General features: G+C 43.6%; 3 protein-coding genes across 5 annotated transcripts; all 3 read right to left on the bottom strand.

Annotated features, from left to right (window-relative positions):
• Positions 1–409: 409 nt before the first annotated feature.
• LOC117747028 (G-protein coupled receptor 55) lies at positions 410–5342 on the bottom strand. 2 transcript variants are annotated; one of them, XM_034556415.1, is made up of 3 exons: positions 4084–5342; positions 2816–3557; positions 410–2144 (listed from the first exon to the last, which is right to left on the bottom strand). In XM_034556415.1, the coding sequence occupies exons 2-3, from the start codon at positions 3542–3544 to the stop codon at positions 1938–1940; spliced, it is 936 nt and encodes a 311-aa protein (XP_034412306.1). In that variant the 5' UTR covers positions 3545–3557; positions 4084–5342; the 3' UTR covers positions 410–1937. The 2 variants fall into 2 exon arrangements, with proteins under 2 accessions (XP_034412306.1, XP_034412307.1); XM_034556416.1 differs by having other exon boundaries at positions 2816–3554.
• A 291-nt stretch (positions 5343–5633) lies between these two features.
• Positions 5634–11627, bottom strand: snorc (secondary ossification center associated regulator of chondrocyte maturation). The gene is made up of 3 exons (XM_034555083.1): positions 10271–11627; positions 6568–6729; positions 5634–6479 (listed from the first exon to the last, which is right to left on the bottom strand). The coding sequence occupies exons 1-3, from the start codon at positions 10620–10622 to the stop codon at positions 6370–6372; spliced, it is 624 nt and encodes a 207-aa protein (XP_034410974.1). The 5' UTR covers positions 10623–11627; the 3' UTR covers positions 5634–6369.
• A 112-nt stretch (positions 11628–11739) lies between these two features.
• Positions 11740–26392, bottom strand: gigyf2 (GRB10 interacting GYF protein 2). Of its 2 annotated transcripts, none has more exons than XM_034555080.1 (29): positions 26284–26392; positions 24360–24411; positions 23971–24145; positions 23704–23799; positions 23355–23463; positions 21636–21741; positions 21472–21512; positions 21355–21390; positions 21068–21160; positions 20382–20593; positions 19734–19869; positions 18956–19144; positions 18678–18847; positions 18181–18337; positions 17928–18094; positions 17548–17642; positions 16813–16941; positions 16548–16678; positions 16331–16431; positions 15927–16067; positions 15682–15837; positions 15353–15592; positions 15147–15269; positions 14678–15037; positions 13970–14175; positions 13665–13816; positions 13379–13572; positions 13025–13160; positions 11740–12910 (listed from the first exon to the last, which is right to left on the bottom strand). In XM_034555080.1, the coding sequence occupies exons 2-29, from the start codon at positions 24395–24397 to the stop codon at positions 12843–12845; spliced, it is 3957 nt and encodes a 1318-aa protein (XP_034410971.1). In that variant the 5' UTR covers positions 24398–24411; positions 26284–26392; the 3' UTR covers positions 11740–12842. The 2 variants fall into 2 exon arrangements, with proteins under 2 accessions (XP_034410971.1, XP_034410972.1); XM_034555081.1 differs by having other exon boundaries at positions 20382–20590.
• Between the last annotated feature and the right edge of the window lie 324 nt (positions 26393–26716).

Below are 26716 nucleotides of genomic sequence, written 5' to 3'. Positions count from 1 at the left end.
TATTCCAATGTGTGCACTTTGAAGTAACGCATCTAGTCTTTATAAAGTAATATAAAATATCCCAGACACAATGTAACTGGGACCAACTCAACGCCCTGATCAGCTGCATTCCTGTTGGGCCCGCTTCACATATTTTATTATCACTTTCTATAAAACTGCCACGTCTTGGTGAATGTGACAAGTCGCAAGATGAATCTCTTGTGGTAAGTTGTATTTCCCTTTAAAACAGATATGGAAGATTTGGTTTAAAAATGTATGTCATGCAGAAAATTGAGAAAAGTTGAGTGAATTAATCATTTTTGTAATTTTCTTCACCAGCCACATGTCGTGTCTGTAAAGAACAGACTTCAGCCATAGAGCTAAAGCATGTGGGCTACAATTACTACAATCAATATTCATATCCTTATGATCTCGTCTGGGCTTACTTTATTTTGCAGAACAGAAAAATACTGCATCAAGAATCTCCATAAAAAAAAATTTCACTTCAGGAAAAACATCAGAAACAGAAATTAAAACACTGAATTGAGCACAGACGAATAACAAAGAAAGTCAACACAGAGGAGGCTGGTGCAGATGTATCGAGACTCAAGTGATGAACTAAACCAAAACATGACACTCTTACGGAATACAAATGTTTTATACAATAAAAACTGCATTAATACACACAAAATCGCCTAATCGAGACTGGTGAAAAACCTTCCACTTCTACCTCAAGGTAACTCTGTCTACCTAACATGAGCGGCGTAATGTGATGCAAGGTTAACTTCCCTTCTGGGTTCAGACGTTCACATCAATCAAATGTCCTCGTGAACATAATAATATCACAACAGTCTTAGTACACAGGTAAAGGCTGTTAATAGCTGGCTTTTAACAATTTGAAAAACATTATTGCACATTTTTTTATTACATTGTAAAACAATGTAATAAAAAAATTATATTTATACATTACATATGTCATCATGACTAATAGCATGTTCTATATTTAATAAATATGTGTATATATATATATATATATATATATATATATATATATATATTAAATATAGCTATATATAGTGGTCACATACATTTAAGAAAGAAGAAATGTACATGATTGATACACAAATGTAACCTCTCCACAAAAAGTAATATATTTTTTTTTTTGAAGCTATATTCCCAGTTTTCTTAGAAATAGATGAAGTTACTTGTAAGTAATATTTCCTAAAATGTGTTGAAGAACAAACTACAGTAATACAATGTCAATAATTACGAAAGTAACAAAATATTAGTATCAATTTAAGATGACAAAAATCAGTTTTCAATTTATAACTAATTATCAATGAATAATAATCAATTACATTAATGTGTTTTCGGATCTCAACTGGTTGGTGTCTTGATATTAGGTAAGTAAATATATGAATTAATATTTAAATAAAATATTGTCAGTTACATTTACCACTTGCTTACGTTTTCAAATTGACTTTTTATTTAAATCTACATTTTATAGATGAGATGCCATTGAACCAAATTGCTCCAAAGTGCATCTGCTTAACTGGTTTGCGCCTTTGACTTGACTTCTTGAGCGAATACAGCAGACTGCAAAGCTCTGCAATGATTTATTGTTGGCCGATTATAAAGCTTGGAAATGACTCGTAATCAGTAACCATCTCTCAATCTCCAACAATTTGGGTAGCGGGGTTCTCGGAGGTTACAGAGGCGTCTTCGGGCTTCCTGTCACTGGAACACATCACGTATCCGAGCTCGTCAGATCTTTTCCCTTCAGCCTTAATCTCAAGCGCTGTGGTTAACTGAGATGGACCCGTTGCTAATGGCCTGTCAGCTGAAACATCGCCGCCTCCTTTTCACCTTCACTGCCCTGCTAGAAATCACCAAGCCAGACATCCCACCGGCCTCCCGTGTACGGATATACATTTCAACTTTAACAGTCAAGCGTGTGCTCAGACCTCTGAAGTGCTGTTGGTGGCTCTTCTCTGGCTGACCATTGATATCCTGAAGGTGTGCTTGGGGCTCCTCACCTCGTGGGCGATGAAGTAGTAGCACAGAGCGTCCAGGCAGCAGGTGATGTTGGAGAGGCACATCGCCGTCTGTATGAACAGGCTGATCCTGGTCTTGCTGCCGCAGTCTTGAATCATTCCTTGACGTACCTGGAAATGTGTGGAGGGTCACACGTAGAGGACAGAGGAACATTAGTCGGCCATTCTGCCTCATCTTACAGTAACGGGCCCCCCCAGCAGTGGGAACTCGGTAGTGGGTGTGCAGTTTCTCATCAGGCCTTTTGAAGACCACCTCTTTGTACATTTGCTGTTCTTGCTGTCTGCCAGGTCAACGTCAGGGATTAGCTTGGATTAGTTTCTATTAAATCTATTTATGTCTTGGCTCCAGGAGCTTTCATAATTATGAACAGCCGTTTCTGTGTGGCTGAAATCGAATGGTCATAGAAGACGTGTTTAATACTGACACGAAATGAACTGTGCATAATAGGCTTTGCCACTTAAATTGCTGCTTACTGCTATCTTTGCTTCTATTTACATATTTTTCGAACATTTAAATTGAAAAAATGTCATTTTGCGAACCAAACCAGGCAAAAAAGATAACGTCAACAAAAAAAAAGTTTTTGGAGTCACATTAGGCTTAGTGTAAAAACAAATAGGGGAAGCTTTTCTACATCGCATGTAAATGCAATATTCTGCATTGTAACTGTTTTGCGTGACAGCGTCTAAATGTCTTCTCCTTTATTGGTTGCCTTCTGTAACCTGCTTCACTCTTTGCTCTTTAGAGTTCAGTTTGCTCAGAATGAACTTGCAGTGCCTCTCACCAGGAACTGCAGCAGGATGCCCAGGTGGCTGGGGGTGAAAGGAAGCAGGAAGGCACTCAGACTGCTGAAGATGATCTTCACGCAGGCCCGGCTCTGGGGGCTGTGCTGGCCAGACTGCCAAAGCGCCCAGATGGTCCGGGCCGAACAGTAGACCACCACCAACGTAGGCCCCAGGAACCCGAACACCAGCAGGCAGATGATTATCGGAGGGCTCCAGCCTTCCTCTGCAAAGCGGTGGAAGCAGTGGAAGTCCGTCTGCTTGGTCTCCCTGAAGCGAGAGGTGGTCCAAGAGACCGCCGCCAGCACCAGCACCCAGACCCCGATGCAGGTCCCCAGGGCCACTTTGGGTGAACGCAGTTGCTTGGCTTTGAACGGGTGGCAGATAGCCACCCATCGGTCCACGGATATGCACATGATGGTGTAGATGCTGCCGTATATCCCAACGAAATACAGGCTCTCCAAGACCGAACAGAGAGGTTGGAGGTAGGCAGGCCAGAGGTAATTGGTGGCGTACATTTTGAAAGGAAGAGGGAAGAGGAGGAGCATGTCCATCAGAGCCAAGCTGGTCATGTAGATCGTTGACTCTGTCCATTTCCGCAGGAAGACACAGAACACTAAGAGCGCCGCAGCATTTAGAATCAAACCAAAGAGGAAGATGGGGATGTAGATGGCCAGCTCCAAATATCTCATCAGGTGGTCCACCGCTTCCAGCGAACAGTTGCTTGTCATGCTGCCGCTGCTGCTGCAAGGGAAACAGTTTGATTTGATTTGGTGTCAACAGCCGCGTGGGGGGTTCAAAGGGACTCTGTCTCCCCTGTCATTACTCTTTGTTCCCACACATAAAAGAATATATACACCACTGAGCCAAGCCATGAGAATCCTCTCCGCTGTGTGGGCTCAGAATCTGTGAACTTGTTTTTGTATCTGCCTTCAGATTTAAGGACAACAATCATATTAGATTATATCACATGCTCCCGACAGTATTTTTCAATAAGTAGGTTGAAATACATTGGTGAATGATTTACTCGTTTCATTTCATTTAGATATGAATGAATACAGGTTGATCTTTGACAAACACAAATAGAGTTCCATAAGGATCTGAGGCTTCAGTGATTTCAACACAATTTACAAAGCGTCTCTAACTTGAAAGTCTGACTTGTAATTTAATTATATAAACAAAAGAGCTATCGTCCTAACATTTAAATGCAACACTAACCTGACATTTTTGTATGTATGTTGTGCAGTTTAAAATGTGGTTGCTCTCTTACCTCAGGGATGCCAGTCTGTCAGAGGAACATTCAGTGTGACTGTCTGACTGCCAGACACACTTCTGCTTTCTCTACCTTTGCTGTTTCATGACCACTTCCTGATTCAAGCCAAACATCATGCCTTTGTCTTTAGATGTGTGTTATAGCCATTTAAAATGAAGGCCAGCTACTTTTCTATGCTTTTTAATGAAATGTGCAGACATGATCACTGCAAATTGCTACAGAAAAGAAGATTACGTTTGTGATCTGGCAGGTTTCACAACAGTTTTAACAGACGACGTTACGTCACTCCAACCCTGACTTCTCTCTACCGGCTCCCTGTTCGTCTCAGAATTTATTTCAAGATTTCATTGATCACTTTTAAAGCACGTCTGGCAGAGATTTTGACGCCGTATCAGTCAAATTGCAGCTTCTAAAGGTGACTGTACTTTTGCCATCAGGGCCCTCGGCTTTCAAGCCACCAGCATGAGTGGATAAGGCTCGCAGCATCATTGGTAAACTAAAACTTAATCTTCACAGACTGGCTTTCATGTGATGTTATGCTTTTATTTGTACTGTTTATTTCTTTTACTGCATTTTCTCTAGATTTGTATTTATTAGATTTTTTTTTTTATTGAACAGTTTAAATTGTACCTTAGTTTTGTCTTGTCTATAAATAAAGTTATAATAAGAAAATACAATAATTAGAGCTGAAACGATGATGAATTGTTGCTTTTTCTCTGTTTTGTATCATTTAGTTTGAACTGCCGCTCGGACAAAACCTCCCATTCAAAGACATCATCTTGGGTTTAAGGGCATCCTTTTGCCGTTTTTCCTTTTACAAAGAGAAATTGATTGATCAAAAGATAATCCTCAAACTGAACGGTAATTTAAATAATCATTATTCGCAGCGCTAATGATAATAATAATATCAAAACATAAAAAGACAACATTCATCCAGTAAACCAGAATGATTGGAACAACATGAGAGAAGTGAGCCACTCTTTTTAGGTCAAAGCCCAGTTTGTTTATAGTTACTTTTCATCTCTTCATCATATATAAAACTAGTGATCACTAATAAAGCATGGTGACTGCAGTACAGTATACTAGTACTGGTAATATTATTAAGAGTGTCTGTAGAAATCAGTCTTCCTGTCTCAAAGTGAGACTGAAAGCATTCAAAGCGATTGTTGTTGCAGGTCTGAGAAGCTGCAAAGATTTAGACTGATTGTGTTTGAGGGTTTCCTGGTTTCAGACGCTGAGATGAGATCTCGCACGCACGCACACGCACACGCACACACACACACACACACACACACACACACACACACACACACACACACACACACACACACACACACACACACACACACACACACACACACACACACACACACACACACACACACACACACACACACACACACACACACACACACACACACACACACACACACACACACACACACACACACACACACACACACACACACACACACACACACACACACACGGCATCATATTCATTGGATTTATTTATTCAACCTAATTCTCACAAAAAATGGGGCAGTGACATTACCATGGCAACATCCAGCTGTATAGCTGAGGATTCTGAGGCTTATAGAAAAAAGATACAGTAATGTTACTAAAATCATTTTCGAATCCCCTGCGAATAAAACACCACCAAAGAAACTACTCACTCGATTGCTAAACAAATTCATCCAACTTTTTGTCTCCGAACTTTGACTTTGTAAATGGTGGAATACAAACGTGTATGTGGAAATATGTTACACATGATTTGGGCTCACGTTGAAAGACTAATAAAAACCTCATGTGTATCTTTCTTAATAAATGACAAAAGTAGGACACAGACTGACAAGAGCGCGTGCACGCGCACACACACACACACAGACACACACACACAAACAGACGCAGACGCACACAGACAGACACACTCACACTTACAAATAAAAGCAAACAAGTGCAGAATACCCCGAAAACAAACTTTATAGGAGCATGAAAGATCAAGAAAAATACAAAGTGAATGACATAACCATGCTGAGATTTCCACTGGAAGAGCCAGCCAGTTTCTAACATCATGCCTTCAGTAGCCAGTGGACATGTGAGTGTGTCGACAGGAGGAAATCTGTAAAAATCTGTCGGTTAAGGGACCTGCCACAATTTTCAGCATCTACAGCGAAGCGAAAGACACGACTCGGATCGAAAGAAAGAGCTGAGAGATGAGAGGCACAAGAGAAACATAGACATTCAAACACACACACACACACTAGGTGGGACGTGTTCACTCTAGGAGGCGGTGAATTTCCTGAGCGTGATGACGATGAGGGCGAGAAGGACCGACGCTCCAAGGAAGACCGCTATGACAATGGCTGTGATGGCCCCCGGCCCCAGCACCCCTGCACGCACACACACACGCACACACAATTTGAATCATTTGAACGCACGTGATGAACACAGATCTGGTGTAGGAAGTGTCGGCCTTACCCTCCTCTTCGTCGAGGGCCTGAGAGTGTGTGATGTCCTCGTAGTCGAAGGTGAAGGACGGCTCCGTCATGGCCTGCAACGGGTCTTTGGTGGTAACGTCACCGGGGGCTTCTCCAGACATGGTGTCCTGGTTTTCTCTGGTCGTTGAGTCTGCTGCTGTCTCTGCAGACCAAGAAGAAGAAAAACATGTCCTACTTGAGCTTCTTTTTGATCATGGCCGATCTCGATGCAGTCACCTAATTCCTGCTCCGCATTGACTCTCGGCTTGTTTTCTTTGGGTGGTAGTTTCACTGACGAGGCGCACAGCTTTGCTCATGGCTGTGTTTGATGCAGGGGGATGCCGAGCCGCACACATGGCCGCGTCTGTAACGAGCCCAACAGCCTCCCTCTGTCCCACTGGGTTAACGGCTCGGGCCTGGGCATAAGGATGTCTTTGTAGAGGATGGACATGTCGTCCGTTTGAGCTACAGGAAGCCCTCCCGACGTGTTCAAGGGTCCAATCAAGCTCGAGTATAATTGTAATCAAGGTTTAGTTGATTATTTATGAACATGAATATTCTTTGCTTCAGCACCGACTTGTTTGTGGGCAGAGGCAGTGATTTGCTGACTGGGCATGAAGCTCAGGTTGTGTCGCGCCGCCTCTGCCAATCAATGGTCCGTTTTCTTTCCATCCCAGTTTGCCCTCGGCCATTCATCCCATCTGAGCATGAAGTTACCCTGAGACTTTTCACACCGCTACAGTAGCCTATGATAAACCAGCAAAATGATCACTGTTGACATCTTTACAATAACTGAACAGCTGTGCAGCTTTCTTTTGAAATTCAGAGGCACATTTGATGTTCACTTCTCCTTAAAAAGATTTATTTTCAACACACAAGCCCACCCACTCACTGATTCACGTATCCCATTCCTTAACTCTTCGCATACCAACACAACCGGAATCCAAACATATTTGCACTCCGTTTATTTAACGCTACATATTTACTCTGTAGCCTCCGACGCCCTCAGTAAACTCCTTTGCCCTGCGTTATCTTTCCTCTCCGTCACTGTGAAAGAAGACTCCCCCCGATTAATAAGGAACGACTGCATCTGATATAATGATATCAAATAAAGTGTTTAACGTCAGCATGTTAGCTCTGTTGTCGCCTAAATTCTGATATGCACTTCTGACGCGAGTATTTTGATGCTGGTGTGTTGACTCTTTGAGTTGTGCGCAGCTTCCTGTCCTGTAGCTGGCTGGAGGATCGGAGGCCCGGGCCTGCGGCCAGCTCAGCCATCAATGAGGCCTTCAGCCGAGCGCACAAAAGGCAGCTTGTGCGGTCACGGAGGGCGTCGGGCTGCAACCAGTAACAACCTGCTGGGCCCTGGATGTCAAACAAACTTGTTTATTAAATAGTCCCTGTGTGTAAAAGGCTGTGCCTTCTGGACAGCTTGATTTCATAAGGCGGCAAAAAATAATAACGTGGTGTTTCCACTGAGGAAGAGTTCACTCGAGCTTGTAATTTGTGTGAAATGGATTCAACGTAACCGACACCTCGAGAGCAAAATAAAGATACATTCTTCTTCTTTTGTTGCCTGATGTATCAGATCAGCTGAAGTCCTCCGTCATCAACAGCACCCGTCATGTGGTGCGTCACTCTCATCAGTTTCCAGATTACCTTTAGCTAGCTAGCTAAAGGTAGCTAGCTAGCTAAAGGTAGCTAGCTAGCTAAAGGTAGCTAGCTAACTAAAGGTAGCTAGCTAACTAAAGGTAGCTAGCTAACTAAAGGTAGCTAGCTAACTAAAGGTAGCTAGCTAACTAAAGGTAGCTAGCTAACTAAAGGTAGCTAGCTAACTAAAGGTAGCTAAACAACTAGCTTTTACAACTGTGTTTCCTTTACTTTTAAAACATTAATATGGCTCATGTATGGCAGTTCAGTTATTGTACATTTACTAAAGACTAGTGCCACACCAAATGTGTAATCCTGTTCGTCTTAACACATTTACGTGGATGTGTATTTAAATGAAATCCCATTACTTCTAACAGAAGTACCCCTTGGTGTATGAGTCCCCCCTGGTCGTGAGTCACACTTTTTAAAAGACATGACTCCTTATGTCAATTTAAGAACCCTCCTTCTCGATATACTAGTCCAGACTCACGAAGGCCTGGCAGACTGGAGGGAAAGCTGCTTCCAGACTCTGAAAACACAGAAAGCCATTTGTTGGTACCTCAAGCCTCTTCGGTCAGGATTTCACACCAGCCAGAGAGATGACCGAACGCACAGGACGGGTGTGTGAAAAGCAACCTGCCCAAGCACCGAAAACCAAACATGACATTGTTGCTGTGGTGTGTCCCTGTTTCGCCCTCCTTAAATAGGACATATTTGACCAAGGCACTTTTAAATTTGTTTCTGAAATGATGAAAGTAGGAATGGGGTTTCAGAACTAGTGATGAGCTCTTCTGTGTATTGAGGCCATCTGAGATGGCTGCACTCAGTGTGAATTAGAACATCGTCATCTTTAGTCACATTTACATGCCTGTATTCATTTGAGTTTTGTGAGGTGTTGAAAAATAATGTTTCCACCTTCAAATTGAGAAGAGGCCGCAGGACACTAGTAGGAAGGTGGAGGCAGGTCATGGCACCTCAATGTTAGAAACCCTGACAGTGTTTGGAACGGAGCCTTTTTTTTTTCTTTCACAGCAGGCTTTGCAAAAGGTGACAGCCGTGTTTAGTTTTTTTTTTTCACAGGACAGGCAGAAAATACGTCGACTTGCTACATCCCTGTCGCCCCAGTGCCCTCTTCTCTGGCCTCTGGACTTCAGAGCTGCTCTGCTGTGTCCAAAGCTTTTTTTTTTTTCCTCCCAAGTGGATTTGAGTGAAAGAACTGAGTGTGCTTATCTGTCAAGTCTTAAACAGCACAGAACCAGATGACACTCGGTGTGAACGCTTTAAAACCAATGTTGCACAGCTGCAGACGTTCAAGCTGTGCCTGCTGCTTACTACCACCACTTAAATCTCTCCACCCACATGAAATAAACTCCACACTTGTGGATGTTTCACTACCTCAAACCGATGAGACACAGAATCACTTCAACTTTATAGCTGGAGTCAGAGGGCAGCAGCGAGTAACTTCCATATGAACATCAGGCACCGTGAAAGCAAAAAAGATCATCCTGTTTGTCAAAAAAAACTGCTTTCACAGATCTCAGTCTCAACAGCAGCAGCCGCATCATCATCATCATCATCGACCTCGGGCTACAGTATCACATCCAGGCCTGTGAATGTGTTTGTGCGTGTGTGTGGAAGGGGGTGTGGGGGGTTAGGGCAAAAATGACACGTATACTCACATCTATGATTTGATGCTTACAGATGACTGAACATCAGCCCATGAATCACATACAGCAGACAAGCAGACATCTATAAGCTTTTGGAATATAAAACCATCTATTCTGCAGTGTTCCACACGACAAAACATCAAAAATGATCAGCAACGATTTAAAATTACCCATTTTTTCTAGAACAAGAGGCTAAAGACGTCATTTAGAATTTCTTGATACAATTTGTTTTCGCCTCGTTTGTTAAAGAAAATGTTTTCCCTTACATTGTCGCGCCTTTCATTTCAAAAGGTGACAAGCAGATTTTTTTCTTTTACAGAAATCAGACTCATCTCCCAACCACAGAAATGAAATAAGCAAATGGATCACACTCAAAATGAGGTTTACCTGCGTGTACAAAGGCTACCAAGAGGCTGAGGAGCACCAGGAGGAGGAATCTACAGATACTGCTGCCGTGACCCATGGTGGTGGCTGTGAGGGACGAGATGTCGGACGGAGCGAGAGCGTCTCCACAACTCCTTCGAACTTCAAACGAGTAGCGGACCATGGAAGAGGAGCAGGGGAAGAGGACAGGGGAGCGCAGGAGGGGGAGAGGTAAGCGACTCAGGGGTGAGAGAGGGGGTGGGACTAGGTGTGCACGGGACTGTCTGGACAGTGTGGACTTTGTGAGCACATCATCGAAGGGCCCACCCACTCCAGAGCTCCTCCGGCCACATAGTTGGGTGTGAGGGGTAAACATTCGGTAGCCGCTGACCTCCACCGGGTCACATCACGAAGCTCTCCTCCTGGACACCTCGCGGCTTTACTCTTGGAGAAATAATGTGACTGGAAAAGGAATTAGTCTTAAAAATAAAAAGATGGTGGGAGGTGGAGGAAGTATTGTGATCTAATATAATCTCCCATAATGTAACTAAAGCGGTCAAATACTAGTAGTATTTATATATAGATAGTACACCAAAAGAGTACATAAGTACATACTTCTACTTATTTTGATGAACTGAGTGTCTCAGAGCCTGAGAAAGTAAGGGGGTTGGAGCATTGCTGAGGTTTGTTCTGGCAAGGGAAACTAGAGACCATCTTGAGACGGGTCGCACAAGCCGCGACACCAAATCGGTCAACGGGCCCTTTCCTCACCCCTTCCCCCCCGCAACCTTCACTTTGTTCGCAACCTCACGTGTAAAGTTTGACTGCATGCTGCCATCTCGGTGGCCGGCCCTGCCGACAGACAGAACAGCCTCTGTGGTGGTTCCTGCTACAGGAGGTGTGAAGATGTCTCGCACAAAGTGAAAACAATACCGCCGTGGCTTTGACAGCGAAGGCTTTTTAAAAAAAAAAAATGTTTCAGTGTCTGAACCGAGCCATGTGTGCTTAAAAATATGTTGCTTCTCATATTCAAAGAATTCAGTGGGTTTCATTTTCTCTTAAAAAAAATAAATAAATCACAACTCATTTCATGTCAAATACGCACAACAGCTCAGCGGATGCACTTTGACTTCCTGAAAAGTTGTTAGTGTTGGTGTTGTAACACCGGATGTACTGAGGGCAGAAGTGCATCTGCTCGACACAAAACATCTGACAAATAGAAATGAGTCAGAATAAATGTGGCAGGTCACTGGGAAAGAGGAATGTGAAAGTCTCTAAATTTAAATGGTTCTTTCATCATTAACATTATGAACGTCGTTACCCGTCTTCACTCCTGTCCTCCTCTACACCTGGCATTGATTACTTTCATATTTCCAGCTCTAAATAAAGCTTCCTGTAAAATGTGATTCATCGTGGTGCGACTGGGTGAACGCTTGTGAATCAAATATCGTTTGAATATTTTTGAATTTTTCTGAATAGTTCCAACACAGGTGTGAACAGCCCACACGTCAGACCGTTTTATTTCATACTGCAATAAAAAAAAAAAAAGTGTATGACTCCAACGGATCATTTTCATATATTATAATACAGATGCAGAATTGAAAGTTTATTCTTTAAACAGCCTAGTATTTTACAAGAAATAGATAACTACTTGGAACTTTTGATATGCCCTTAAAACAGGACATAAGTGGCCACGAATCCTTGGGCTCTACTTCTCCGTCATCGTCATCCATGAACACCCAGCAGAAAACGGGAGGGGAGGGAGGGGGCTGCATTCACACTATGAGCGATGAGGCAACATTCTCCCAAGTCATTTTCAATGGACGCCAGTGAGATAAGCCACAAACTGATGCCCAACACCATACACATCAAGGTGGAGCTGGTTTCAACAGGTTTAGCGCTTATGGCGCGGTTAAAGCATCAACCAATCATATGGTTTTGTTTCACCTTGTTCTGTTCCACCAAACAACAAAAAGAGAAATGACGTTAGAGAGCTCCGTTTAAGGAAATAACTACGCCAACGGGCAACACTTGAGTCTCGACCACAATGCAACAGGGTTTGTTGCTCGTAGTGTGAATATAGCATTGAGGGGAAACTTTCAATAAATAAAAAAAAAAAAGAAGAAAAACAATGGATATAATCTCTCTTGAACCTTTTCCCCATAATACCCCAACCACCCCACCTGTATATCCACAATTTTAAAAATACCATATAATAGTGGCCAAATTTGAATTTCAGCACACGAGTCGGGTCCAAGCTGCCGATGCCCAGCAGACCGCTCCAGAAACTTGAGTTCATTTGGCGATTGCTCCCTCGGCTGGTCGATGTTCCACTGGCCAGTTTGCTCCGGTCCGATTCTCCCGACGGTCTTTATCAGAACATCGGTGCGGCAGCAAAAAGATAAACACACCCTCCCTCAGAGATCACCCTTTGTTCGCAATTTGGAATTTTTTTGAGGAGGACCAGAGTATGTCTGATAAATGTGAAACTGAAAATAAAAAGGTGAAAGTTCTGGAAGCAGTCGTGGGGAGGGTTTGGGTAAAACAGCTGCTGTTCAAATTGGATACAGTCAGTGGAGTTGCTTGGCCGCAGTCCCTATGACTCCTCCACGGTTTCAATCTCTCCCATATTCAGTCTCTCAGATGACGCATTCACAGAGAAACCTGAAATTTTTTTTTTTTTAAATGAAAAAGATCCAGTTAGCAAATGAGATATAAATAGCAGCGACACGTCGTTAGTGATTTTCTTCAGATTCAGAAGATGGTGTTGGCGCTCACCTAGAAGGCTGGGGTCTGCACGGACCATCTTCTGCTTCTTTTTCTTCTTCCCAGAGGTGACCGTCTCAAAGCGCTGCTGCTGGCCACTCGTGTGGTTGGACTGATACGAAGAGCCTGTTTCACCCCATACAGAATCCTGTACAGAACCCCAAAATGTTACTACTTGACCTAATGTGGCCCCAGTAAATTGTGTTATCACAATCAACAAAAAACACTAATGTTTCACGGTCGGTTTGCTTTTTCTGATCACATCACAAAGATACGCGTGGATTTACGAGGCTAAAAATGGGACCAGAACATATGGTGCCTCATGCTGAGCCTTTAGCTCACTGGTACCACTTCAGTCTCGCTCACCTGCTGCTGCTTGAGGCTTTGCTGTTGGTTCTGCGATGCCGGTTTCGGTTGGTTAGCGTTCTGTTTGGCACGACGTTCCAGGAACTGCTTGGCAAAGTCCTTGGCCTCGGGAGTGTCCCCCAGATAGGCCCGGACATAGTCGTGCACCTCGTACGGAGAGTCCACTTCTTTCAGGAAGGATGCAAACGTCGGAACTGGAAGGGAGACCGATGGAGAATGCTTGTGACGTTAAAATCGATAGCTGTAGGTGGGCCGCTTTTGCCGAGCATATTTTTTAAAGTCTTACCATCCAGATTGTTGGCCGTGTTGAGGGTGTGCAGGGTTTGCTCACACCATTGCATGAAGGTGTCATGCTGGCTCCTGTTGACCCCTTGAAACAACTTAAGCAGCTTTTCCTCCTCTTCCACTTTCTTATTGACCCGCCCGCTCACAGAGTTACTTCACATGTACAAAACAATACAGGAAGACAAAAAAAAGAGAAGCCATTGAGATCGGTGCATTACTCACATCCTTCATATGGCAAGTCATGCTTCATCATCATCAGGAGGTTGCGACCGAGACGTTTCTAGTTTGGCATTCTTAATACAATACCTGAGGTTGGCGTTGCCTTTGTTGTTCTTCTGCGTGCCGCCTTTCTTTGTTTGAGGAGGCTGCTGAACGGCTTCCTTCACGGCCTCGTCCCAGAAGCCCAAGTTAGCATTGTGGGTGTCCCCCCAGATACTGCTGGAGTCTGAGCCCCAGTTAGTGCAGATGCTGGTGTTCACAGACCCCCACACCGAGTTACTCAGAGACGATGTCTGCGACGAGAGCGAGATACTGTTACGGACATAGCACTTGTTTCTCACAATACGTTTCCTTACTGACTAAGCTGCCTGGTACTTTCTTGACTGGTCCCTTGTTTGGTCTATTAAAAATGTCAGGAAATGCCAATCACAATTCATTTCATGCTGGTTTAGTAATCGATTCATCTCCTGATCCTTTCAGCCTTCTTTCTTTCACAAACCATCACCGGATATTATTCAAATTAAAGAGGTAACGTGAAAAAAAAATGTTGACATTTTAGAGGTATTATTGAACTATTGTCACATCTTCAAGCAACTATTTCTAAAATTTATACAATGCACAGAGTTCCTGAGCTTACATATTTAAATGAAATGAAAATGGCATTGAGTCATATTTTGGACATTCAATTTGAATTTCTAATGTCAAAATGTTGGTGAATCCTATAGAAATCCCTGCAGCTCTACATAACCTTTATATTATTTTAGCCAATAAGACAGTATGATGTAGGTCACGTACAGTTCTGTTTGAAGTGTGGCTTTGTTGGCTGACAATGGAGTGTGGTTGCTGTGGCGGCGGCTGCTGCTGCTGCTGTTGTAGTTGTAGTTGTTGCTGCTGTTGCTGCTGCTGCTGTTGTTGTAGTTGTTGCTGCTGCTGCTGCTGCTGTTGTTGCTGCTGCTGTTGCTGTTGCTGTTGCTGCTTTTCCTTCCGTTGTTTCATCTGCTGAGCTTCTTCCCTTTGAATCTCCAGCAAAGATTTGGTCGCAGCTGGCTGTTTGGCCAAACTTCCCCAACCAGACAGCTTGGCCTGGGGCTGCTGAGACAGTTGCAAAGCCTGCTGCTGCTGGAGTTTCTGGAGCTCTTGTTGCTGACGTCGCTGCTGTGGGGTTAAGAAGGAAAAAGGAGGACATGAAGAAATTTGCAAAAAAGATATTTGGCTAAATCATTATTGTTAACTCGAGAGGTACTAAAACATTGCTGCCCTTTACCTCCTCCCGCGTCTGCTGTTCTCTCTCCTCCTCCAGTTTCTGGATCTCAGCCATTGACAGGGCGCTCGGAGTCTGTTTTATAGTGTTGGCCGACTGCTGGCCCCACTTTGAAGAGGATGGTAGCTGGAGGGCAGGAGCGGTGTTTTATCAACTTCAAATACATGTTGTACGGTCCATTCTTGCTGGCTTATCCTCTGTGCACTTACCTTCATGTGTGCAAGCTGCTGTTGTTGAAGTCTCCTGAGGGCCTCTTGTTGCTGCTGCCTCTGTCTCTGTAGCTCCTGCTGTCTTTGGGCCTCCTGCTCTCTCCTCTTCTGCTCCTCCAGTTGTTGTTGTTGGGCCACAGCAGCGGCCGCTGCGGCAGCTGCCACCTCTTCTTCCGCTCGCTTTTCCTCTTCACGCCTCCTCAAAGCTTCAAGTTCCTCTTGCTTCCTGCGCTCCTCTTCCTGGTGAGGTAGAAAAACATTGCACTTTAGGGAGACATTTCACAAATCCAGAAAGGAAGCAGGAAGCACGTGGCACTTCATTAGCTTACTTGTTTGCGAAGGAACTCTTCCCGTTGGTTTCTCTCCTCCTCCCTCCGCCTCTCCTCTAATCGACGGAGAGCTTCTTCTTGTGCCATTCTCTCCTCTTCCTCTTTTAACCGGCGCAGCACCTCTTCTTGCTCTTGCTGCTGTCTTAATGCCTCCTCCTAGAAATGTACAACACTGGGTCAGTTCTCAACGCCATCAGAGAAACGTAGCTCAAAGGCTTTGGCTCCATATCGTTTGAATGCTCAACCTGTTTTTGCCGCGCCAGCTCCTCTTCTTCCAGGCGTTTGCGTTCCTCCTCTTGTCGAGCCCTTAGGGCCTCCTCCAGGCGTTTCCTCTCCTCTTCCTCCCTTTTGGCTCTCATTTCTGCCTCACGCCTCTCCAACTCCAACTGTCAGATGAGAAAATAAAAAAATTCCCCCATGATATCATCTGCAGAGACGTGAGAATATTTCTAGCTCATCCTACATCTCACAATCATAGATTAATCAGCTTAATTAATTTCCTCTTAGAAATCAAGAAACATGTTCAGGCTTCAAAAAAACATCATACATTGGATGCTGCTGTATCCAAGACGATTAAAAGGTCTTGGCTTTAGATGACTGTTACAGAACCTTTTTGCACCCCCACAACAAAAGCAGAAATACTGTTTACCTTTGCAGACTTTGACTTCTCTAGCTGTTGCATCTGCTCGATGGTTGGAGCCTGTGCCATGGAGTCTATAGGTAAATCCCACACGCTGCTGCCATCCCATGCTGTTGAGTGGGATATAATATGATGCATTAAAACTGCCATAACAATAGCTACCTTTTCTGTTCCTCTCCTGCGATTCAAAAAACAAACACAGCAGAATATTTAAGGAAGACCTCACTGTTTGGGGCAGCTTTTTGCACGTTCGGTGTGCAAGAAGCCTGAGAGGACGAGTTCTGCATTTCCCACACAGAACCAGAGTCTGATACAGACAGGGACCGGGTAACAGGAGGGAGGAGGCTCTCCGATGCTCTACAAAAACACAAGACAATACACATATTAAAAAAAATAAAATATATATCTGCAATACTCTTTATGTCAATGCACGCTAACATTTCTAAACACTGAAGCACGGGTACAGACGTATTTAGAGGTTGGATATCAACCTTAGCTTGAGAGCCTGGTATTGCTGTAGAAGCAAGTTGATCTGCTGTTGGTGTTGCTGCTGCTGTTGAAGAGGCGCTGAGCTCAGAGCTGCAGCTTTCTGCTGGGCCAGGGCCTGAGCATACTGCTGCCTGAACAGTGGAAGACAAATAGACAGGAGAAATGAGACGAACGGGAGTTAGCAGTTGAATGAATATCAGTGGATGAATTACGGACACTGCATTTTTATGTTTATAACCAGCTGCCACAGTGACGCTGGTATTTTCAACTTTTGAGCGTGCGTGTCATCATGGCCAAATGTGGTCCTGGAGACACCTACGATAGCGTGTAGTACCACGAAAGAGGCTTTGAGTATTGAAGTATTTTATATGTCTGTCTTTGAACAGGTTGTCACGGCGACAGCGCCATAAGCTTACAAGAGGCAGTCATGAAACTTTACAGGTGTGTAGTTGGCATTAAAATTAAGATAGAGTTCAGTGCAAAAGAGCTATAAGTAAGGGTGGAGGAAGCCCCTGGACCAATTTGGCGTTGCGACTGGTGCGAAGCCATCGGAAGATGGTTCCTAGATTACGATATTAATGGAATTAAATGTTGGATGCACATGTTTTACAGGTCATTTTGAACCCATTTCTTTATTAAGCTCAGGAAGTAAGTAAATGAGTATGTATGGATATTTTTCATTGTGAGACAAACAATCATGCTGCAACTGCAAACAAAGAAAACTGAGCCTGGTGTACCTGAGGTGGTACTGATACTGGAGTTGCTGTAACTGGTAAAGATTGAGAGCAGTGGGCTCTTGCTGCCTCTTCAACCTCTCTTGATCACCATCCCCCTGCATTACATAAGACAAATCAGAAGCAGTCAATACTAACAAACGGTAGCTAGAAACAATTTTAAATTGTAGAAATGGCTGTGATGCTTTTCTTTGTTGCTTTAAAGAGACAAGAGAAGAAGGGTCTTACAATTAAATACATGAAGGATTCCTTTTTACGGGAAAAAAGAAGAGTGGAATATCACGCCACCTGCAGGTCATGGCTAGTAATGGCAACTAGTACAGATTCAAAAGCTAAACTTTGGACATGAGGAACGAAACAGCCCTCATTTAGCAAACGCATACCTGTAGAGGCGGTGGTGCGGGGCCTGGAGTGAACGGTACTCTCCCCCATAACTTCATGATCTCACCAAGCGCTTGAAATACTTCGTCACTTCCTCTTTTGACTAAGAGAGACATTGTGAAGTAACCAGCCTGGAACCACTCAGTCATCTCCTGATTTCTGAATGGGCCTGAGAAAGCACAATAAGATTGAGGAGAGCGTTTTTTGAAAATAAATGTACAACATTCAAGTCACATTTTGAAGTTCCCATCTCACCTTGGATCTCCCCTTGGGGGTCTTTGTAGAACCACTTGAGAGCAGCCTCGTGGGTGAGCGGCAGGCCTGCAGGTTTGGGCTTCTCTGAAGTCTTTGCTGTAAGTCTGTCATCATCCACCACACTATCCTGTAGGTATGCTACCATCTTTTCTGCCTCCTGGGAAAACAAAAAATTAATACAATTATTACAATCGTCATTTACATGAAATACATACATGAAATTTGACCAACCCTAATCCTATTAAAAAATCAATAAGACCGAACAACTTCCTGTTTCCTATTAGCCGATTAGTCAATTAATTGTTTGCTGGGGTTAGAGTGGACAAAAATTGTATGAATTGTTTTATGGGAAGTTAACTATTGAGGGTTAATTTAAAAGGGTAGTTTTGATGAGTACACGGAAATCTCGTCAAAGATATGTTACGACTGTTTTGTGGAATAGAGGATAGCCCTCCTATCTTATGACAGATTTTCATGGGAAGATTCTCCTAACGTACCTGCTCAAAGTGTTTCAGTCCTTCGTCTTCATCTGTGTCATGTGGCACAGCAATGGGTCTCCTAATAGGTGCCATTATACTTGAAGGGAAGGGCAAAGGATTGTTCATTGCCACAGGAACCTCCATTGGCTTTTGCGGTAGCTGGACGCTGGGCGATGGTGCAGATACTTCTGTATAGAACAGCATGAAGAAAAAGCAGATGTCAGGAGGTTTTCCTGTAAAACCAACTGGCAAAAAAAAGGTTTGATTTACAGTAAAATTGATGACTCAAATCCCACCTGCAAGGGTTGTTGTAATGTGGTTTATGGATCGGGACTCAAGCATGCTGTTAGACATGGAGGCGTGCAGGGGGACTTTGCAGGGCTCTGGTGGGAGCTCCAGGGGTGGCTGTCGTTTAGCTGGCCTCTCAGGCTCTTCTGTTCTGTTGGGCTGGCTCAGGGACAGAGACTGGGCAGGACCCTGGGGCTCTGAGGCAGGGGGAGCCACAGGTAAAGACTACGCTAAGATATATAATAATAATAATAATAATAATAATAATAGCCAAGACATGAGCTGGTGCCATAACTAATATAATTGAGACCCTCAATTTACAAAAAGGAACAGTTTTCACTATGGTTGATGTTGACGTAATTGACAACGAGCATGAGAACCTCAACAACAGCCATTTTCCTTTTCTTTGTTCATGCATCAAGTGGCTTTGAGAGTTTTGAAATTGCTGACGGTATATTCTTATTTCATTATGGTGGTTGGTGGACAAATCAGCCACCATCTGCCGAGCAATCAATTTTTCTGCTCTCTTCTCGGTCTGACAGCAAACTGAAACACACCGTAGCCTCCTCCAACTCACTGTGCCGTCTTGTTGTCACTCGTCTCAATGACTTTGGTTAATAATAATAATAATAACAACAACAACACATTTGTGGGTCTTGCTACCATTTGAATTCACATCCTTAACGTTCATTTTAAAAGTTAGATATGCTGGTCCTACAGCATAAAAAAACCCACAAAGGCATAACCCCGCCCCAAAAAAACAAAACAGCACTTAAGCTATCTGACCTTTTCGTTCGGCATCTGCTGCCATTTCATTGGTCTCCCTGGGCTGACAGTTGTCCTCCTCCAGACCCTCTTCACACTCTTCCAAGGGTTTGAAGTCCAGCTCTCCCTCCTCCAGGATTGGCTCCTTGGAGGTTTTCTGAATACACAACAAAAACCACAAAATCAGTCACTGTGCCACTGAAAGATTTACAGAATGCTAACAGTGTCAAAGAAATTAGCTGCTCAATAATATCGAGTGAGGACGAGCCGTTCATACAAACGTAGTACAGAGAACAGTAGATAGCTTGGTCTCATAATGTAGTACTCATCCAAACAACTTCACAATCGACACTGTGCTTCCTTGGGTCCTGATTAATACATGTGCCATGATATAGTTGCATCGCCCAGCAATGCTAGAGTATAGATTTGGGTATAAAAGCTCACACCAACATCGACGGAGAGCGAGCTGTATCCAGCATGCATGGAGTAGTTAATAGGGCCCAACTAATAAATATGTCCCAGAAATCAAGAGTTCACACTCGACACTGCACTTCCTCAGCAATACATCCGTAACTCCAAGCGCAGACTCCTAGCTCAATAAATGGTGCATCAATGCTTAAGTGTCAAAGTCTTTGTCATGCATCGACTTAACCAAAACTCTTCTCGAACCTTGAGTGAGAGAAAGGCCCCTGATGAGTCGAAGGTGCCCGCCTCCTCGTCTGCGTCCTCCAGACACCACTCCGGCAGGCTGTCCCTCTCGTCCTCCAAGCTGCCGCTACCTGAGCGCGGCCTCCGGTAGCCACGCTCGTCTTCTCTTGCATCAAATGGGAAACGGCGACGCTGGTCTGGGTGTTCCCGCCACCCTGCTGACCGAGGCCCTTCTGGAGAAAACATTATATTTTAACATTCAATCTCATGTTCAACCATAGCTTCATCAAGATGGGGTAAATGCTTGGCCACCAGTACTGCGTCCACATACAATAACACATGGTAACAGTATGGTTTTGAGCAGGTGCATTACGATGTCCAGTTCAAAAGCACAGCGAAGTAAAGAGATACCATCCACCACTTTTTCATAAAGCATGAGCCCTTAATTGGTACCCGTTATGTACCAAATCATTCTGAAAGCAAACCTGAAAAACCAGCCACTTTACAGAAAGCAAAGTATAGTACATTTATTCTCCTGTAGCTTCTTCTACAGCCACCCAAAGACAAACACAGCTACACACCACCAATACATTTATCACAAGATAGATGTATTGGTAACATGGTCAGTGCTGTGCCCACCTGGCCTCAAGGGGGACCACCGCTCACCGTCCTGTCGAGACCCTGCCAGCCCCCCTCATCATCCTCACCATTCTGAGAAGAACGCCAGTTCTCGCTCTCTGATCGCGTGAAATCCTGCTTCCTCGGAAGGCCCGTTACACCATCCTCATAGTTGCCCCGGACTGTAAAGACCATTGGGATGGTTAAAGGTGAAGAAGCCGGGATTATATTGATAATTAACATTTAAAGATAGATTATCAAACTCAATTAACTTAATCAATCAGTTAAACTAACCGTAATTAAATGTGTCACTAACACCAAAGAAAAATGATAATCTGAACTCGAAACTACTACTAAACTACGAAGGTACACTTACTGTGATTCATCGGAAAATGTCCTGGGGCCACTTCAACTAGGGTGACAGAACAACAAATATATAAGCCATTGAATTTGACATGTATTGATTATTTGAGCTACGAGATTTAACACCAACCTGGATCTTTTCGACCTGGCTTTTCAAACCTTCTCTCTGCCCTGGTGAGGAAAACAAACAAACACATTATGGAAAGTTATGTTTTTTTTTAAACTAGACATGGTCCAAACAAGGGCAGATATTTTTGTTACAACAAAACTCCACAAATGGGAATTTTAATATACCTTTCTTCCCAGCTTTGGGAACGATGCATCTCCCTCACTCCACGACCAAAACCTTCCACATCATCAAAACTTCTTTGGTAAAAACCTCCATCTCCTCTTCCCCGGCCTGAAAACAATCACAGGTTGACGTGACTCAATATGACCTGACGAGGTCAAGTTGCCATTGACTTAGCAGGAACTAGCCTTTAGGTAGGATATTTAACATTACAATCAAAGAGCAAACATCAGCAGAGGATTGCATAAAACATTTAATGTTTTCCACAAAAGATAAATCAGAAAGTCTAAACCCACCCTCTACAGCCATTAGTCACTGGCGAATACGCTTTACCAAACATAGAGATAACAGAACTACCATCAACTATTGCAAAAAATCTGCTGAATAATGTGCTGTACACCCTTCCTTTTTTTAAATCCGAGGATGTATCATATACCGACTCTCGTGGTTTTTAATCTGTTTGTCCTCAATTATTCATAGACAATATCCTCCAACAGTGACATAGCAGTTAAGCTGTGGTATGATGTAGTAAGTTCCTAATGGTCTGTGTCTGTCAGATGACAAACAATATGGTGCACTACTGCCAACATCCAATATATTTTCTACATACCGTTTATAATAAAACCCTCTATATGACATGGCTTCTTGACCAACCTTCAATTTAGGCGGTTCGGAAAAAGGTTTTGAAATGACATGACCAGATGACGAAGTTCATCTGAAGTACATAAAAGCTGACAGATGTTAAGAGCTATTGCTACTGAGTAAATTTAAACTCTACTATTGTCTGGACCTAAAGCTGGGAATGTGGGCGGTGGGTGACTGTGGGTCAGTGGTTAGCAGGTCTGTCTTTCAATCAGGGGGTTGGTGGTTCAATCCCTGCCGTAGTCAATGTGTCCTTGAGCAAGACACTTAACCCTGAATTGTTCCCTGTAGCTGTGTCTACAGTGTATGAATGTAACATGATTGTAAGTCGCTTTGGATAAAAGCGTCAGCTAAATGACATGTAATGTGAATCTAAAACAGTGCAGAGAACTGTACCTCTTGCTACCCCGTTCTCAGAACAGGACTTAATTTACTCACCAACACATTGGTTATAGAGATATGAACGGTGAGGACATAGCAAAAGAAACTTAGTCCATGGCCCCAGTGAGCAGCGAGGTCAGGGTGAGCCTCCAATAGCCAGAAGCCACCTTTACCCCAGGCCTTTCCAAGCAGACCAAGAGCCAGCCGTCACACACGGAAGAAATGTGCCTGGCGAGGGGAGAGGTCACCCGAGGGCCAAGTGGCTATCTCTGACCCACTGAGTTAAATCCCACATGCAGACTGACTGCGAGAACTAGTTTTGTTTAAATCATGAAACCTTGGCAGGCCACATTTAACCATGTTATTGTGGTCACTGGAACTAATGCAAATAGACTTTAAGATTGCCAGAAAACTTAAACATGCAAACCCAACTAGGACAAAACATTTTTAATATCATACAGTTACAGCCCTAATATACGACGTTGCAGCGTCATGATTCAGCTCTTGAGAGTTAGTCAGTAAGTCAGTCAAAAGGCATCTCAACTATCTGCAGTTGTTATGACTTCAGAAACTGCAAAGACAGAATAGCTAAATAGCTCAGATAAAAAATTGGTTTGGTAGAATACATCAGCCCACAGCATAAATGCTACCTGCAGCTACTTTTCCTTGAAATGAAAGAGGAAACATGACGAAATTCTTACCTCTACCCCTTGAGGTACTTCGGCCTCTTGGTGCCCCTACTATCGGACCGCCTCCTCGCCCTGTCAGCCGAAGTACAGCCGCACTGTTTACAGACATGGAAAAATTTCTCTGCAAAAACAAATGGGGGAGGGGAGCGAGGAGGACAAAAGGCATGCTCTTAGTGCTCCTCTTTGCACCTGTTGTGTATTTGGTACCCTTTTTGACTAAAAGTACTTTATAGTCCAATAAATTACATCCCAGAGCCAACTGGTCTCAGGGAAATATGACACATATTTTAGCTTGGGCGATAGGTCAGAATGAAGGGTTTCGGATCTCACCAAGGTTGAGACCTGATACAAGTACTCCTACCTGTTCCTCCTCTGTAAAAGACACGAGTGCCAGAGGCGGCAAGGGCTCCTCTTGCAATATGGGCAGGAACTCCTTATCGTGTAGGTCTATGGGGATCTAAACAAACATAGGCTTCACTGTTAAGATGCATAAGGGTTTGAAAGAATATGTTATAACACACCAAAATAAGATGTAAATGGAATAGGCAGGAAAACAACTTTTATGCAAATCATGTTGACTTCAAGCCTGCATCAACAGCTAAGAAGCAGACATGATGAGCGTACCAACCTTGTTGTCCTTTACATAAAGTGCTAGCATCTCTTCTCTCCCGTAGCGATAGTCTGCAAGTTTATACTTTGGCAATGCAGGTGAGAGGGGTGGAGAGGCAACCCCACAGCCACCTCCTACTCCACCACCACCTCCACCGCTGCCACCACCACCGCCGCCAGACAAGGCACGGAGCCTGTAGAGAGAGAGAAAGAGAAGGGAGGGGGAGAAAGGGGTGGGGAAGAGGGGGAACATAGTAAAAGCAGAAAGGACAGCAGAAGGAGAGACAACAGATAAGCCGAGGTGGCAGTTGACATGTCTGAACATGTATAGAAAGCTGCACTGGGCCCAAATAGAAAACCAGTTTCACAACCTCCAATCAATTATGAAATGAATGCCAGTTTATTTACCATTCTGGTCCAAAGTTAAGTGTCTGGGTTTCGGCCATTCTTCCTTGAAGTTCTACAAATGTGAAAAGGGAGAAGGATTAGCACCACTCATATACTGTTGATATACATGACACATTCTACAGTTGAAAAACAAATTAAAGATAAATAATAAATGGACACTACGTCACTTTGTGGCATTTGCTATACGGCGCATGGACAAACAATTTAACTGCACTTTCATCCCAAGCACATTTGCAATGAATGTATATCTAAAGAAATATAATAACCCAAACCTATGTTTTGTTACCATATTGTTTAAGTAAATTGTCTATTTAACAACCCATTCATTAGAGAATACATCTGTCCAACATAATTTAGAGAAATATTTCAGGTTTCATCACTTGCTTTAATGTGTTACAACTCCCAGGGATATAGAGCCCATCCCACTAGCACACAAGCAGTGTTCAATTTCAGTCTGCTAAAGCTATTTTAGGAAGTCTCCCAGTCTCCAAAGAGGGTATGCCAGACACCTGTAATTGACAACGGGGGTTGCCTTTACTTCAGTTTATAACCCCCCCAAAAAACAATCATGTTTTGCCAACAAGATTAGCTAGCCGTTAGTTTACGTGCGCGTCTTTTTCCACTGCTCACTTTCCCTTCGGCTTGAAAGCCAGGTTTATTACATCGCGAGGCTTGCTCAAATATCAGGCACACACGGTGACAGAAGACACGGTACCCCCGGCCATATGGGAGACAGGATAAGCCACGTGGACGTTGTAGTACTTAAAGCAATAAAATTAGCGACTTAAGTTCGCAGCATTTGTGCAGATTCTCCAGCACACATTTGCCCGTGTTAACATAAAGTTAAAACACGACATAATGGTACGACTTATTTGAAATTAAATTAGGGAAAAAAGCTCCCCAACTGCCCAACTAAAAATACAACTTGTATGTGTACGGTTCTGTAGGACATGCATTTTTTTATAAGGGGACATTGTTTAAGTCGGCTGAGATTTTATTTTATGTTTTACAAGGACTGACCACTATGTTGCCAATAGTTGTCCGGAGTGTTGACCGTGTAACATTAACGCTAACGCTAAAACAGCCGAGCTACTTCAGCGGATAGTCACACCGACCCACTCACCCACAGATTGTAACGTTACTGACGCGCCTGGAGTTATTTACATGACTGTTTAATGTTAACGTCGAAAGCTGGCTCGAGCAGCGGCGATCACTCGGAAAGGTTTAGTGGAAATCATCCCAACGTTACAAGCATCACGTCAGCGAACATAACGAGCTAACATGGTTAATGGAGCCAACGTTAAAACACATGTGACACTAGTAACGGGCAATCGCCCGAACGGTTCCTGGGAGTTAAATGTTGACCCTGGAGAAACAGTCGTGTTGTAGTTTAAGTGCCACTCGCTACATGCTGGTGTCGGTCTGATAGCCGATGGTGGTCATGCTAGCACGTTAGCCATCTGCAGCTGGCCCCCTAACGTTAGCTAGCTAGCAGTGTTATAACACATTGCAGCTAAAGTGTCATGTCATGCGCGAGGATCGACATGTGTTGCGGCTAAATGTACGGTTTACTGAAGGAGGAACCGTGTTGTCATACACCCTAACGCTGTATAACAAACGCAACACAGGAGTTAATCCTCACTACACTTGTAGCTAGCATGCTAACAAGTTGCTAACTAGCTACACGCGGCCTTCGAGCAGACCGGATCCTCAACAGCGTTTCCTCGACAAAACGTCCCGCATTTCACACGGCCCGGACCGGCACAGAATCACGCGAGCCCGGTGCTTCGAGGCCAAGTAAACATGGTTGTTTAAGAACAGCCCCAACGCACCGCAGCTCGTCACAATATGACTCGCTGACCGTGGCACTTTACTTAAATGTACGAATTTCCTTTGCTAGTGTATTACACTTTGGCTGTCTTACCTCGGCTTGTTCTGACAGCACAAGGTTTGTATGCGAGTTGAGTGGCTCTCTCTCTCTCTCTTCGTTTTCCACAAGATGGCTGAGTGCGGGTCACATGACAGCTGATAAAAACCCGGATGCAGTGGGCTTTGCTGACTGGTGCGTATTCTCAGACAGTGTAGTGAATATGACCGCTGTACTTTTCACTGTACCTATGATCACTGTTATATGCACCGAAAAAACCCACAAAAAAACGTAAAGAAATTAATACAATTGTATTCAAACAGGGCATAGATAAATATATATCTTGAATTTATTTCTAAATTTCACCTACATTTTTTATTTATGTATTTCTGTGTCTGGATGTTAATGAGGTAGAAGGACCTAAGTCTATAGCAGAATTGCTTTCACATGTGTATCGATTCGGGTAAACTTGTGCTTTAATTATTGTGGG

Source organism: Cyclopterus lumpus, chromosome 17, assembly GCF_009769545.1.
Source record: "Cyclopterus lumpus isolate fCycLum1 chromosome 17, fCycLum1.pri, whole genome shotgun sequence".
Taxonomy (NCBI): domain Eukaryota; kingdom Metazoa; phylum Chordata; class Actinopteri; order Perciformes; family Cyclopteridae; genus Cyclopterus; species Cyclopterus lumpus.
This window is presented reverse-complemented; position numbering and strand designations above follow the sequence as displayed.